Raw genomic sequence first — 13,890 nt, 5'->3', positions numbered from 1 at the left:
TCATTTTTTTCTTAATGCATTGCCAAAATGTATACGATTGGGAAAAATTATCGGGAATGATTGGAATTGAATCGGGAGCAAAAAAAAAAAGCAATCGGATCGGGAAATATTGGGATCGGCAGATACTCAAACTAAAACGATCGGGATCGGATCGGGAGCAAAAAAACCTGATCGGAACAACCCTATTTAAAAGTATGAGAGGGTAATACATGCAAAAAGTATCTTTGAGGGAGTGAAAACGTTCTAAATAACTAAATAAAAACAAAAATAGTGAGTACTCGCCGCTAACCCATGTGCGAATGCGTGTGGATGCATGCGCAAGCGCGCTGAGCATTGTGTAGAACGTTTCGCCGCGTAGTAAGGAATGGCCGATCACCAGTCGCCATGGACAGGACATGAAAAGTGGACATGTCCGGGCGCCCTACATGACAGCAAAGACCTGAGGTGCATCAATTCCTTACATGCAATATGGAAAATGTAGATTTCCCAAATGCACTCCGATTCAAGCTTCATGAATCCTTTCTAAAATTAACTTTACAACTCAGACCTGTGACAAATACACATGACCACAGTAAGCAGTGGAGTCCCAACATACTGTCATGGCTTAATTAGCCTACTTCTGAGGTTTCCCTCTCCTTTTTAATTACAGGACGCATTTTTTTTTTTCAAACACAAGGGGGGATTTAACTTGAAATATTTACACTTGAGAAGGATCACACAAGTTGCTGGCTGATCTTAAATAGAAATGACTTTCTAACGTGTGGTGGTGTAGATGACTAAAAAGGAAATGTGGAAGGCGTCAAGCATTCACTTCCAGCTGGGATTGAACATAAACCACTGCTGTGACAGTATAGTTAATCATTGACTATAAAATGCCCGGCTGTTTTCGTAGCTTTTAAATGCCAGTGTTGCCATCCCGAAGCTAATATAATGATTGGCCGTTAGTATTAAAAGTTAGAGGGCCGTAAAACGGCGAGTCAAGCTGCTGAGGGGGAAAAAAGGTACGAGTCTCGACTGCCTAGGTGTCCAGAAGCATTTCCATATCAAAAATATAAACCCGGAAATTAAAAGGACTTTTCGTAATGTACCTGAAGGCATCATTTCGTTAAATATCCACAGGGGGGCTTTCACAGATTGTACTCTGGTGTGCTGTTTTCACCCAAACTTGGGCGCATTGACGTTTTTTCCAACCCAAAACAAGCCACTAACACGCTAAGGATACCCGCACACGAACACATACTCCTGAAATGTTGCGCTAAAGGCGGGCTATATTTACCTAAATCATCCATGTTGGCTGGAAATCAATGCTGTTGAGATCCTACAACGTTCCCGCTCCGTCGAGCCCCGTTTTTGGACTGGTCGCACCTACGATGTAGCGTCCGCTTGCTAAAATGTGCTGGATAAACGCAGCGAAGTTTTCAAGTTCCTCTCTAACACACTCACCAAACACTGTCATCGTCACATAGCCCCCGACAGGAGAGAGACTCTCGAGCAGGAGCCAGCCCCCTGCCAGCCCCATTACCGCCCTGCAACCCACTAGCAAAACACATAGGAGTTTGCGCCATCTAGTGGCAAAAAAGGGCTTAATCATAAAACAGCACCGAAAGAGGAGAGAGCGAGAACTAAAAGTGGTATTTGCCATGTGGCAAAATGGATTTTCCATGTGGCCTTCTTTTGTCAAGTGGCATTATTTTTTGCCATGTGGCATTTTTTTTGCCATGTGACAAAATTGATTTCGCCATATAGCATTTCTTTTTGCCATGTGGCACATAAGCGGATTTTAAGGGGGGACAGCTCCCCCCGGTGGCCGAAAAGTGTCATTGCATGTAATTCACTTTCCTATATAGACCCTACCCACCGACGTCACAAAACCACGTGCTCGCTGTATGGTTCCGCCCACTTGTCCGTCATTTTGTCTCTGTATTAGCATTGGTTTCAATTGATCGAGGAATTTAAAATGCATTTCATGGAAGACCCGGTGCTTTCTGATGCCGTAAACTCACTGGATGTGTTGCATAAAAGGCGTTATGTGGAAAAGCTTCGTTCTATACAGTCGCCAGATCCATATTTGATGCCCAAATCGATGTTTTTCAACCCACTGTCTTCTCCCTGTCTGCCTGACATCTGCTACGCTGATATTTACAATTATCTTGTCCACACAAAATCAACCTATTCTCACGAAAATTTGAAAAACTTCAAGAGCTTGGAGGCTTATAAATACTTCGTTGCTGGTTGGGTGAAACAGGTCCTCGTCCACGAAAATTCGGCAGGAATCTATCTTGTGCTTGGAAAGGTGAGTTACGAAATTTTCAATTCAAAATCTTTTGTTATTGCTAACATCCACTGTCAAGTCTAATGTATTTCATGTCGTTTGTCAATGGAGTTAAGGCTTTTAATGTTTATATGGTTTAGCGATAGCACTCTCACTACATACGTACGTGTATGTTGTCGGCGATTAGCCTAGCAATGATCTTAATTGTGGTTATTTGTCAGCCCCGTAGACGAGGCCAGTTTCTTTCACTTGGTACCAGCTAAATATTATTCAAAAAATAACGATGGTGGAAGAAAGGGAAGTCACAAACATCTTGAATTTGAAACTATGTCGTACTACGTCGTATGTTGTCGGCGATTAGCCTCGCAATGATCTTAATTGTGGTTATTTGTCAGCCCCGTAGACGAGGCCAGTTTCTTTCACTTGGTACCAGCTAAATATTATTCCAAAAATAACGATGGAGGAAGAAAGGGAAGTCACAAACATCTTGAATTTGAAACTATGTCGTACTACGTCGTATGTTGTCGGCGATTAGCCTCGCAATGATCTTAATTGTGGTTATTTGTCAGCCCCGTAGACGAGGCCAGTTTCTTTCACTTGGTACCAGCTAAATATTATTCCAAAAATAACGATGGTGGAAGAAAGGGAAGTCACAAACATCTTGAATTTGAAACTATGTCGTACTACGTCGTATGTTGTTGGCGATTAGCCTCGCAATGATCTTAATTGTGGTTATTTGTCAGCTCAAAACCCTCTAAGTATATCTTAAATGCATCTTACCGGATATAAAATGACTACTACATAGTCTGTGGTGATTTTTTGGTGCCCAGTTTTCACTTCGAATTGCAGCCGTCCATTTCGCTCTCCTCTTTGGATCCCTCGGAATACGGTAAAACTTCAAGTCTCTCCTTCCATCTTCTCTGTTAGTGCAACCAACAGCCACACACGCCTTCATCATTTTGATTATTAATGTTGAGGAGCAGAAAAACACGCCGTAAATAGGAGAAATGTACGTAGCCGTAACAGGTTAACACTATGTTTTGACGGACAAGTGGGCGGTACCATTCAGGAGAGCGGAGTTGTGACGTCACGTGGGTAGGGTCTATAAATAACAATTAAAATTCATGTTCTGTGCCAATTATTTCTTCATTTACTGTTCCAGTTGTTTCATTAATTGCTAGTCATGGTATTTGGTAACACTTTATTTGACAGCGGCATCATAAGACTGTCATAAGACCATCATAATTATGACATGACACATGGCAGATGTAAGTTTGTGTCATCCGGCAAATTACGTCATTTTTGAATGGATGTAAAAGATCTGAGCTAAACATGAAGGGAGTTAGTCACATAATTTCACGTATGACACTAAAATGACATCGGTCACAAGCATTCATTATTGGCCATGATAGTGACGTGTCATAATTATGACGGTCTTATGGCAGTTTTATGACGCCAATGTCAAATAAAGTGTTACCTATTAACCTAATAAACCAACAAATAAGCCACAATTGAGGGAAAAAAGTAGCGGCTTATAGTCCGAAAATTAGGGTAGTCAGTTTTATATTATCCATGAAAACATCTACAGTATCGCCGTCAATGCCAGTCACTGTATTAATATTCTAGGTAAGCGCGAAAAATGATCCTTTTTAAGCTTTGCACCAATGCCCTTAGTATACATTACCCTCCTCACATCATCACTGCACTAAAATAACAATCTTTTGTTTTGCCAAAGCCTCTCTCCACCAGGAGACAAACATTTTTATGTCAGCATGCAACACACGCACACACACGATCAATGAGGGCATGAAGCTTTCTTCTTAATCTCTGTGGAATTTCATACAACCCCACATTCGTTCACTACCTAACAAAGCGTTAAACTGCTGGCAGGAATACCCTTCTGTTCCAGAATACAGTATATCCCCAATTCGTTTTTAATACTGCTTACTTCCCACTAGACAGGTCGCCAATCAATCACAAGGCACATAAAGAGACAGACAACCATATTTGGGTGTATAATCCTAGAGAATTACTATAGAAACGGGGATGTCAGCATAATATTTTCCATATTTCATGAAACATGATTTCTCTGAAAACCTTTATTTGACAAACAAGCATAGGCCGAATGGATATTTTCATCGAAAATAGTAAAAACAACTAGGAGAAATGGACACATCTAATCAGAAATGCATACTGAAGGCAGTTGTTTGGGGAGCTGTCTGTTTTTTTTGAGTGGGACTGATGTCCATCCCATCACTTGATCTCTCAGCACTGAAACCATGACACGAGCATGGAAGCCATATGAATAAATCAGTCTGTTTACGTCCCCTTTGAGACGTTCACTCCTGGTCCTTCTCCTCTCCGTGGGTGATGATGTGCACCAGGTTCTTGTAGTCTAGGTTGCCTGCCACATCCGGTGGGAAGGCAGCAAACATCTGCTCCATCTATAAAACACGCAGACAACACGTTTGCATCACATTCACGTGGATATGAAAGTAAGCGCCTTACCTCTTCAGGGGTGAACCGGTCGGCTTGTGTTGTCAGCATCTGTGTTACACTGTGGACGGCAGACACGTGACAAAATGATCTTTTCATATTGGGGTTCATATGTGCTCGAAACTTTGTCATTACTTTATGTATGTGCCGGTATAAGATTCTGACGGTATGATAAACTTAAGCCCAAATATCACGGTATCGCAATTACAGCTCTAAAATGTGTTACTTTGAGATATCTGGGTTTAAAAAAAATTTTCATTGAAAATTTTTGGAGTGTGACTGACTGAAGTTGTGGACAGGTGTCTTTTATACCGATAATGAGTTAAAACAGGTGCCATTAATACAGGTAACAAGTGGAGCCTCGTTAGACCTCGTTAGAAGAAGTTAGACCTCTTTGGCAGCCAGAAATCTTGCTTGTTTGTAGGTGACCAAATACTTATTTTCCACTCTAATTTGGAAATAAATTCTTTAAAAATCAAACAATGTGATTTTCTGTGTTTTTCCCACATTCTGTCTCTCATGGTTGAGGTTTACCCATGTTGACAATTACAGGCCATTTTTAATATTTTCAAGTGGGAGAACTTGCACAATTAGTGTTTGACTAAATATTTATTTGCCCCACTGTATAATGTTAAGTTAAAAAAAAAATCTAAATAAAATTAAAATAAATACAGTCCGATAGGTGAGCCTAAACCCACAGCCACAGCTCAACATTATTACCATCAGGACAAAAATAATTGAATTATTTTCCATAAAAAGCATGTGTGTATGACTCGTATCATGTTTACATTTTACACACGCTCTCTTTCTCAACACAGACAGTTGCCAGAGAGAAAAAAACACGTTTTACCACCGCTAGACACACTAAACACGCTGGAGTTAACTCTCGTAGCTGGTGGGAAACGTTCATCATGTTGTTTACTAACCTTTAATGTATAAATGCGAAATCCTATTGGAGGTATTGCCTCCTCGGCAGCCACCCTCCACAAACATGTTTAACATGTTGACCTGCCCTCTTCCTCTAAGCCGCGGCCGTCTGTAACTTTTCTGTAGCCAAAGTATTCCCATAGCAGTGATATGGTTTTCTTCGAAGGGGGAAAAAAACCATTGTATAGCACAGCTGATTCACTGACACTGAGCAACAACCGGTGGAGGAGGGTTGAGCCTTGCAGATGCAAGCGAGGGATTTCTCCATGCATTTTTGGGACATAAAAAAATAACTAATATGGGTGGGATGGTATGATGGAAAATTTTTGCGGTTTTGAAACCATGACGTTTTAATCCCACGGTATACATAGAAACCGGTAATCGGCACATGTCTTCTACCGTATTTTTCGGACTATAAATCAGTTTTTTTTCATAGTTTGGCTGGGGGTGCGACTTATACTCAGGAACGACTTATGTGTTCAATTGTATTTAGAGGCGCACAATAATTATCGGTCCGATAATAGGAATTATGACGTCATCCCAATAAATCCAATAACAATATATGTTATCTGTCCTTTTAATAATATTTTTGGTGTCGGATTGGGATGTGTGTGTTTGTTTCCACTCCTGTTTTGCCAGTATGCAAAGTTTTGTTACTGTTCTAGAGGCCGTATTTTTCCTTCACAGAGTTACGTATAAACCTTTCTATGGGAATTAGCAAATGTTTGCATTTTACAGTGTTATGTTTACAAGTTATTGAGAGGCCTTTTGGTTATTGATAGGCTTGCTGTTCTATAATTGCCAGGCTAAGAAAGTTGTTTCATGGACCAAGACCACAAAAGCCTCTTCTCCCATTGCACCAAATGTTTTATCTGCTGACAAAGCACAATACCTGTTGGGTTTATGTTTGTTTTAAATCAGTGCTCATTGTTCAGGGGAACACATCGTCAGCGATATTGACTGATTGATATACATTAAAAAATGATATATACTATCGGTTATCATATCGGTATCGACTTTGAGAAGCAGGAAGTTATCGATATCGGTTTCCAAAAATGGATATCTTGCATCCCTAATTGTATTATTGACTTTTTTATATCGAAATGCATGCTTTTAGTTTGTGGCGCTTTTACCCCCAAGTGGGGGCACACTTGCACATCTTTACGCGAAGAAGAGCGCTCACATGCCAGAAGAAGATGGACAGCTACGCAGCTCTGAGCGAGTGGGCGAGAGAGAGAGAGAGAAACACAGCTGCGACCCTACGTTCATTGTTTATGCTTGTAAAATATCTCTACAGAGGCAACACCTGTGTGTATCATCTTTTCTGTTGTTGTTGTGTGTTTTCCACCCGAGATCGGACTCTTAGAGCCAGTTGTGTGGTTTTTTTAAACGATGTGTTAATGCTAGCGAACGCATGCTAACCGTTTGTTTCATTGCTGTAATAGCGGCTAATTATCATTTATTTAAGTTGATGTGAACCTGTTTAGTATCAAGGACGAAACTGATTTGTTTTATTTCAATTTTTAGTTTCACTCTTCAAATGGTGCGTGTGTTTAATGATGGTGTCATAACGACAGCCAAAATAAAGTCAGCAAATTATACGGACGTCCAGTCATTTAGGAGTTTAGCTCGCTGTATAGCCAGGACCGAGCCGTAGGGTCATAGTAAGGACAGTATATTGGCATTTCGTTGTTCATGCATCATGTAACATTATCGTACTGTACACTTATTCAGCATGTTGTTCTCTATTGCCTTTCAAGATGACACATCTGTTGTATGTGTTGGATTTTATCAAGTAAATTTCCCCCAAAAATGCAACTTATACTCCGGTGCGACTTATATATTTTTTCCTCTTCGTTGGCATGTTATGGCTGGTGCGACTTATACTCAGGTGCGACTTATAGTCCGAAGAATACGGGTACTTACTAGTCCTTCTTCAGCACTCCTTTGCCTTCGGGGTCAAACACTTTGAACGCATTGAGGATTGTCTCTTCTGGATCAGCACCTTCACACGAATGCAGATATTAGTCAATTTAACATGTAAAAATAGTGCTAATTTTATTTATGCGTTTTATCACTACCTTTCAGTTTCTCCCCAAACATTGTAAGAAAGACAGTAAAGTTGATTGGGCCTGGAGCTTCTTTGAGCATCTCATCAATCTCTTCCTGTTTTACATTCAGGCGTCCTATAGTAGCATACACAAGTACATTGAGTAGACATTATTCATTCAGGTGATGGAACTGACAAATAGAATAAAACAGTGATTGTTAGTGTGGTAAAAGTTTTTTTTTTAATGTACAAATGTAGTTTTTGTTTACCGTTTACCTCCAGAGCCACATGCTCTGATGAGGCTCAGTTTCATATTGAACAAATGAATATTATCTTCCCTCTCATCTAGTAGGTGGATCAAGTCAGGCTCACTGTTTTCAATGTTAGTTAACAGAACACTCAATCAGGTCATGCCATTCACAGGCGAAAAGACTTGTAGGTATGCCTTCCAAGTGGCAACCGTGACTTTACATACAGTGGTATGAAAAAGTATCTGAACCTTTTGGAATTTCTCACATTTCTGCATAAAACCACCATCAAATGTGATCTGATCTTTGTCAAAATCACACAGATTTAAAAACAGTGACTGCTTTAACTAAAACCACCCAAACATTTATACGTTAATGAGGATAGCATGAAAACAATGACAGAAGGATTATAAGATTATAAGACGACCCCTTCTTTTTCAAATTCGAAAAAAGACTTTTTGAACACCAAATTAATTTTTATACAGAAAATAATTACAGTACATCTGAAACAAATGATCATAATAATATATTCGAGAGAAAAAGCATGTTATTTTGCCTCATTCAAATCTTAATATCTGAACATTTAAATATGTAAACTAAAGTGCAGTCACATTCGTAAATGAATGGCTTCTGGTTTTTGAAATGTAAATAAACCAATCTATTGTGATAGAAAACCAAATTGCAATAACTGCATTAACCATCAGAGTGAGGTCTAACTGTAACTGTAGTCTTGAAACAACTCTGAATATGGAAAAACATTGCAATAAAATAATGCAAACTGGTTAAACTTGAGAGTAGCTGAGATCTGTCATGACAGAACATTACTCCTGAAGTTCAGCATTCGCTTCAATGATATCTGGCGCCATCTAGCGTCGTGAATGGGTACAATGTCTAGACACCAAATATAAGACAACTCCCACTTTTCCAGTCTTATTTCAATGCAAAAAACACTGTCTTACAGTATATTCGGGCCAAATTCTGTAAGAGAACCCTCTGCCTAAGGAGATTTAAAGAGCAACTGAGACCATTTTTTTACCAAACAATTTAAGTCAGGTGAGTGCCCAATCACTGATGAGTGGTTTAAAGCTGCCCTGCCCACTATAAAACACACACCTGGTAAGAATTGTCTTAATGAGAAGCATTGTCTGATGTGCATCATGGTTCGGTCAAAAGAGCTGCCTGAAGACCTGCAATCAAGGATTGTTGATTTGTATAAAGCTGGGAAAAGTCTGGATGTTCATCAATCGACAGTCAGAGAAGTTGTCTACAAATGGAGAGTTTGGCACTGTCTCTCTCAAGGAGTGTCCGTCCACCAAAGATGAGTTCCGCCAAGAGTTCAGTGCCGAATACCCAGAGAGGTAAAAAGAAACCCTAGAGTGTCTGCTCAAGACTTACAGAAATCACTGGCACATTCCAATATTTTTGTGCACACAGAAACTGCACAACTGTTCTGAAAACTCTTTGCAAAAAGGCACTTGGACACTCCACAGAAGTTTTGGCAAAATATTTTGTGGACCGATAAAACCAAAGTTGAAATGTTTGTGAGTAACACACAATGTCATGTGTGGAGGAAAAATGGAACAGCTCACCAACATCAACACCTCATCCCCACCGTGAAGCATGGTGGAGGGAGCATCATGATTTGGGGCTGTTTGTCTGCCTCAGGGCCTAGACAACTTGCAATCATTAATAGAAGAATGAATTCAAAAGTTTATCAGAATGCTTTGCAGGAAAACCTGAGACAGTCTGTCAGACAGTTGAAGCTAAAAAGAGGATGGATGCTGCAACAAGACAATGATCCAAAACACAAAAGTATATCAACTTCAGAATGGTATCAGAAGAACAAAATACACATTCTGGAGTGGCCAAGACAAAGTCCAGACTTCAAATGGTAAATGGTCAGTACTTATATAGCGCATTTATCTGCATGGTAACCATGCCCAAAGCGCTTTACATTGGCACACATTTACTCGTTCACGCACACATTCACACACCAATGGGGCTGCTGCCATGCAAGGCGCTGTCAACCCATTGGAGGATAATTAGGGTTCAGTGCCTTTCCCAAGGGCACTTCGACAGTGGGCAGTCGTAGCCGGGAATTGAACCACTGACCTTTCGGTCCAAGTACAACTCCAGCTACCAACTGCACCACGGCCGCACTATTGAACCCCATTGGGATGCTGTGGCATGACCTAAAGACAGCAATTCATGCCAGACATCTCAGCAATCTGACTGAACTACAGCAGTTTTGTAAAGAATGGGGGCCAAGATTAGTCATGATCGATGTGCCAGACTGATCTGCAGCTACAGAAAGCGTCTGGTTGAAGTTATTGCTGCCAAAGGTGCAAATGTGATGGTTCACTTACTTATTTGCCCCCCTTCAGTCATTGTTTTCATACTATCCTCATTAAAATATGAAAACCTATAAAAGTTTGTTTTGTTTTAGTTAAAGCAGAAAGTTTTTTCATCTATGTGATTTTGACAAAGATCAGATCACATTTGATGGTGATTTTATGCAGAAATGTGAGAAATTCCAAAAGGTTCAGATACTTTTTCATACCACTGTAGTTGGTGAATTCATGACCTGTGAGTGTGTTCTGTGAATAAAAGTGAACACTCATTCTGCTTACTAAAAGGAGGCAAAACTCCTTTGTTAAGTGAAATATGGACCACAGAGTGTATGTATGTACTGTATGTGTGTGTGTGTATATATATATATATATATATATATATATATATATATATATTAGGGCTGTCAAACGATTAAAATTTTTAATCGAGTTAATTACAGCTTAAAAATTAATCGTAATTAATCGCAATTAATCGCAATTCAAACCATCTATAAAATATGCCATATTTTTCTGTAAATTATATATATATTCTGTAAAATAAATTGTTGGAATGGAAAGATAAGACACAAGATGGATATATACATTCAACATACAGTACATAAGGACTGTAGTGGGCATTTCACTCTACTGTCATTTAAATCTGTCTATGCTGTCCTTACTCCGAACTGTCCGAAGCGTCTACTTTTTCCAAAGCTAGTGAACGACGCCTTAATAATCAGACTTCTTCCTTTTTCATCTGATTTATTAATAAAATGGCCTCAAACCATTGTCCTCTTTAGACCGTAGTAAAACTAAAAAAAAAAAAAAAAGTACACAAGCATTGCATTAGCAACAACGTTAGCTTAGCACGCTATACAGGTTCACTAAACATAAACAAAAAGCGTCTCATACAAAAAATATAACATTTCGCTTACTAACATAATATGTACATTCTTTACAACAACCATACTTACGGACAAATCCTGTCCAAGGATCATATAAGCACAACATTACCACGTAGGCATCAGCCCGAGACGTCGTGCAGCCATATTGAACTGGCAAGAAAGCAATAAACCATGTCGCAAAGCGACCACAAGAGTTTGCTGTTAGACAGCACAAAAAACCTTGCTGTAAAACTTACCAAAAGGCAGAATACTGTCTGAGTGGGACATGTGCGTTAATTGCGTCAAATATTTTAACGTGATTAATTTAAAAAATTAATTACCGCGCGTTAACGCGATAATTTTGACAGCCCTAATATATATATGTGTGTGTGTGTGTGTATATGTTTATATATATATTCAAGCTGACGCAATCATTTGAAGTGTCAATATGTTTGTGCGGCTCCCAGTGTTGCTTTTTCTGTACTAACATGGTCAAAATGGGTCTTTGAGTGTTTGAGGTAGTCATCACCTGCTCTAAAATATAATTTTCTCATATTTTAACTTTATTATATCAGAATACATGCTTTGATTATTGTCGTTTTTTGGGGATCCTTTTTATATTTTTTTGTAGTATTTGATCAGATTTTTTTTTTTTTTTTGGGGGGTATCACGATCACTTAAATCACCAGAATGTGTCATTTGAAGTATTTCTTTCATTCTTTCTTTCTTTCATTTAAAATTTGAACTTTGAGGACACTCATTATTTTCTTGATTTCCATATTTTTCTTGTGCTAATCTGAAAAACCTGTTTAACTCGAATCCCTTAATAAATGAAATGTAAGTATTTGCCTGATCACAAATGTTGTCTAAAGGGTATTTAAACATAGGTGAGTATTAACTGAATATTTCAAGATTTTATACGGTGTATATTTATCCAGTAATTTATATATATTCGCAGTGAAAAAAGAAATAAAAAATATTGTAAATTATGCATACTTTTTGTGTGAGTATAAAACATAGTATTTATTACAATTTGATTTTAATAATATCTGTAATGTGCACGTGTATTATCATCAAAATCATTCTGCTGTCTTGAGATGTAACATCCTTTTTCATTTACAGTAAATAACCAAATTTGCCTTCTTACACTATGATAGCTATCACATTTCCTTCCATCTTATCAAACGTCCTATTATTTGCTGTAAACACACCAAGAGCTGCAAAAGTGTCCCTTAGGTCGTTCTTGTCGATGAAGCCATCTCTGTTCTGGTCCATGATGGTAAATGCCTGAGGTCATACACACACAGAAGGTTGACAAAAACTAAAGCGAACAAAAAGGACATGATGATCTACATGTTGGCCCATGCCCGTTGGCGTCTGTAAAGCCCTCGGGGGACATGGTTTAAGCTTGGCATGCGGCACATGAGGAGTATTTCATGAGCAACCTAATCGTTGATGACATGCGTCTGGCTATTTGGTCAAGCAGCATACCAGCAGGGAGTTGTTGTTAAGGCTGGGATGGACTAAAATGCGGACAGGTGTTTGTGTTCTAACCTCAGACTTGAACGGACATGACCAAGAGGGAGCGACAAATGTGGACATCCAACTTGGGGACTAAAGGGGTCCTAGTTGTTTTCTAAAATATTTGCTTCCCACCATTTCTATTTCAAAATCAGTTTGTAGATAAAGACAATTAAATGCAGGGGCAAATGCGTACATAGTATGAAAGAATATAATCATTAAAAAATGTCCTAGTCTGAGATATTAGTATCTCAAATTGCTGATATGGTGTTATGTAGAAAAGTTGTGCCCCAAGTACCTGCCATCGCCACGGTTCCCTTCATTATCTTATGAAATTCACGAATATAGATAGAGCAGTTTGAACTCACCTCTTTGAATTCCTGAATCTGGGCCTGCTCAAACATGGAAAACACATTGGAATTGGCTCCCTCTCCTGTTCTCTTCTTGGCTTTTTTGGGTGACTATGGACCAAAGGAAATAAGCGAGGATTAGGGGAATGATCGTTGCAAACCCTGCCAGTTAAAATGGACTTTTCATAGATGTACGCCAATGCTATTGAATTATCGTCATTCACATCAAGCCTTTGAAGTTTAAATGGATCACTGTCATCAGATCAGCAGCCAATGAGTTAATGTCATATTAGTATTTAATTATCGTTACAAAATAGGTTCATAATAAACATTACAGAAAGTAGTAAAATGGTCATATTTACTGTGGACAACCACATGCAGGTAAAAGGTAGAATAATAATAACCCAAACAGGATTACTTAAAAAGATGATGAAAATACAAGTTTTTAAATAATTTACAATGTAAGCGCAGTTAGCATCTTTTGTCTTCCCCTCACACCCGCAGGGTGACTTACCATGGCTGAGCAGCTGGGAGGCGAGACCAACAATGATGCCAGTGAACAATGGAGAGAAGCTGGGTGGCCTTTTGTAGCCCCCTGATTCTCAGTTCCACTGGATGATATTTATAAACGATGTCCTGTTTAGGAAGTGACAGGTAAATGATGCTTTGACACGCTTTGTCTGCCACATACTGTATTTAATGCTCTCTCTTTCTCTCATACACATTTTTTTTTTACTGGCATAGCTAAATAACAAGATTAAAGTATTACCTTCGTTGTCCGCAGAACCTCAAATTAAGTATGTGAACATTAT

The 13,890-nt window shown here is 39.0% G+C and overlaps 2 protein-coding genes across 4 annotated transcripts in view; both read right to left on the bottom strand.

Annotated features, from left to right (window-relative positions):
- LOC130921440 (paxillin-like) overlaps positions 1–1,487 on the bottom strand; it is a 97,731-nt gene extending 96,244 nt beyond the window's left edge. For 2 of the 3 annotated variants that reach the window (XR_009064353.1, XM_057845327.1), the window contains exon 1: positions 1,277–1,487. Coding sequence is in view for 2 of the 3 variants with exons in the window: in XM_057845327.1 (XP_057701310.1) it covers positions 1,277–1,289 (13 nt within the window). In the remaining variant the exon portion in view is untranslated. The remainder of the gene's footprint in view (positions 1–1,276) is intronic. The other variant, XM_057845328.1, reaches the window with a different exon arrangement.
- A 2,638-nt stretch (positions 1,488–4,125) lies between these two features.
- myl2a (myosin, light chain 2a, regulatory, cardiac, slow) lies at positions 4,126–13,890 on the bottom strand. Its single transcript, XM_057845863.1, has 7 exons — positions 13,593–13,890; positions 13,097–13,189; positions 12,419–12,494; positions 7,777–7,881; positions 7,622–7,700; positions 4,781–4,829; positions 4,126–4,716 (listed from the first exon to the last, which is right to left on the bottom strand). The coding sequence occupies exons 1-7, from the start codon at positions 13,593–13,595 to the stop codon at positions 4,612–4,614; spliced, it is 510 nt and encodes a 169-aa protein (XP_057701846.1). The 5' UTR covers positions 13,596–13,890; the 3' UTR covers positions 4,126–4,611.

This window comes from Corythoichthys intestinalis, chromosome 9 (assembly GCF_030265065.1).
Source record: "Corythoichthys intestinalis isolate RoL2023-P3 chromosome 9, ASM3026506v1, whole genome shotgun sequence".
Taxonomy (NCBI): domain Eukaryota; kingdom Metazoa; phylum Chordata; class Actinopteri; order Syngnathiformes; family Syngnathidae; genus Corythoichthys; species Corythoichthys intestinalis.
The sequence above is the reverse complement of the archived record's forward strand: the minus strand, read 5'-3'. Positions and strand labels throughout refer to the sequence as shown.

Bases quoted from the DNA above. Each gene is read 5' to 3' on its own strand.
- myl2a (XM_057845863.1), bottom strand. The intron at 12,495-13,096 runs GTGAGTTCAAAC...GTATGACCTCAG, and splicing joins AGATTCAGGAATTCAAAGAG to GCATTTACCATCATGGACCA. The intron at 7,882-12,418 runs GTGTGTTTACAG...ATGCTACTATAG, and splicing joins GGACACTTTTGCAGCTCTTG to GACGCCTGAATGTAAAACAG.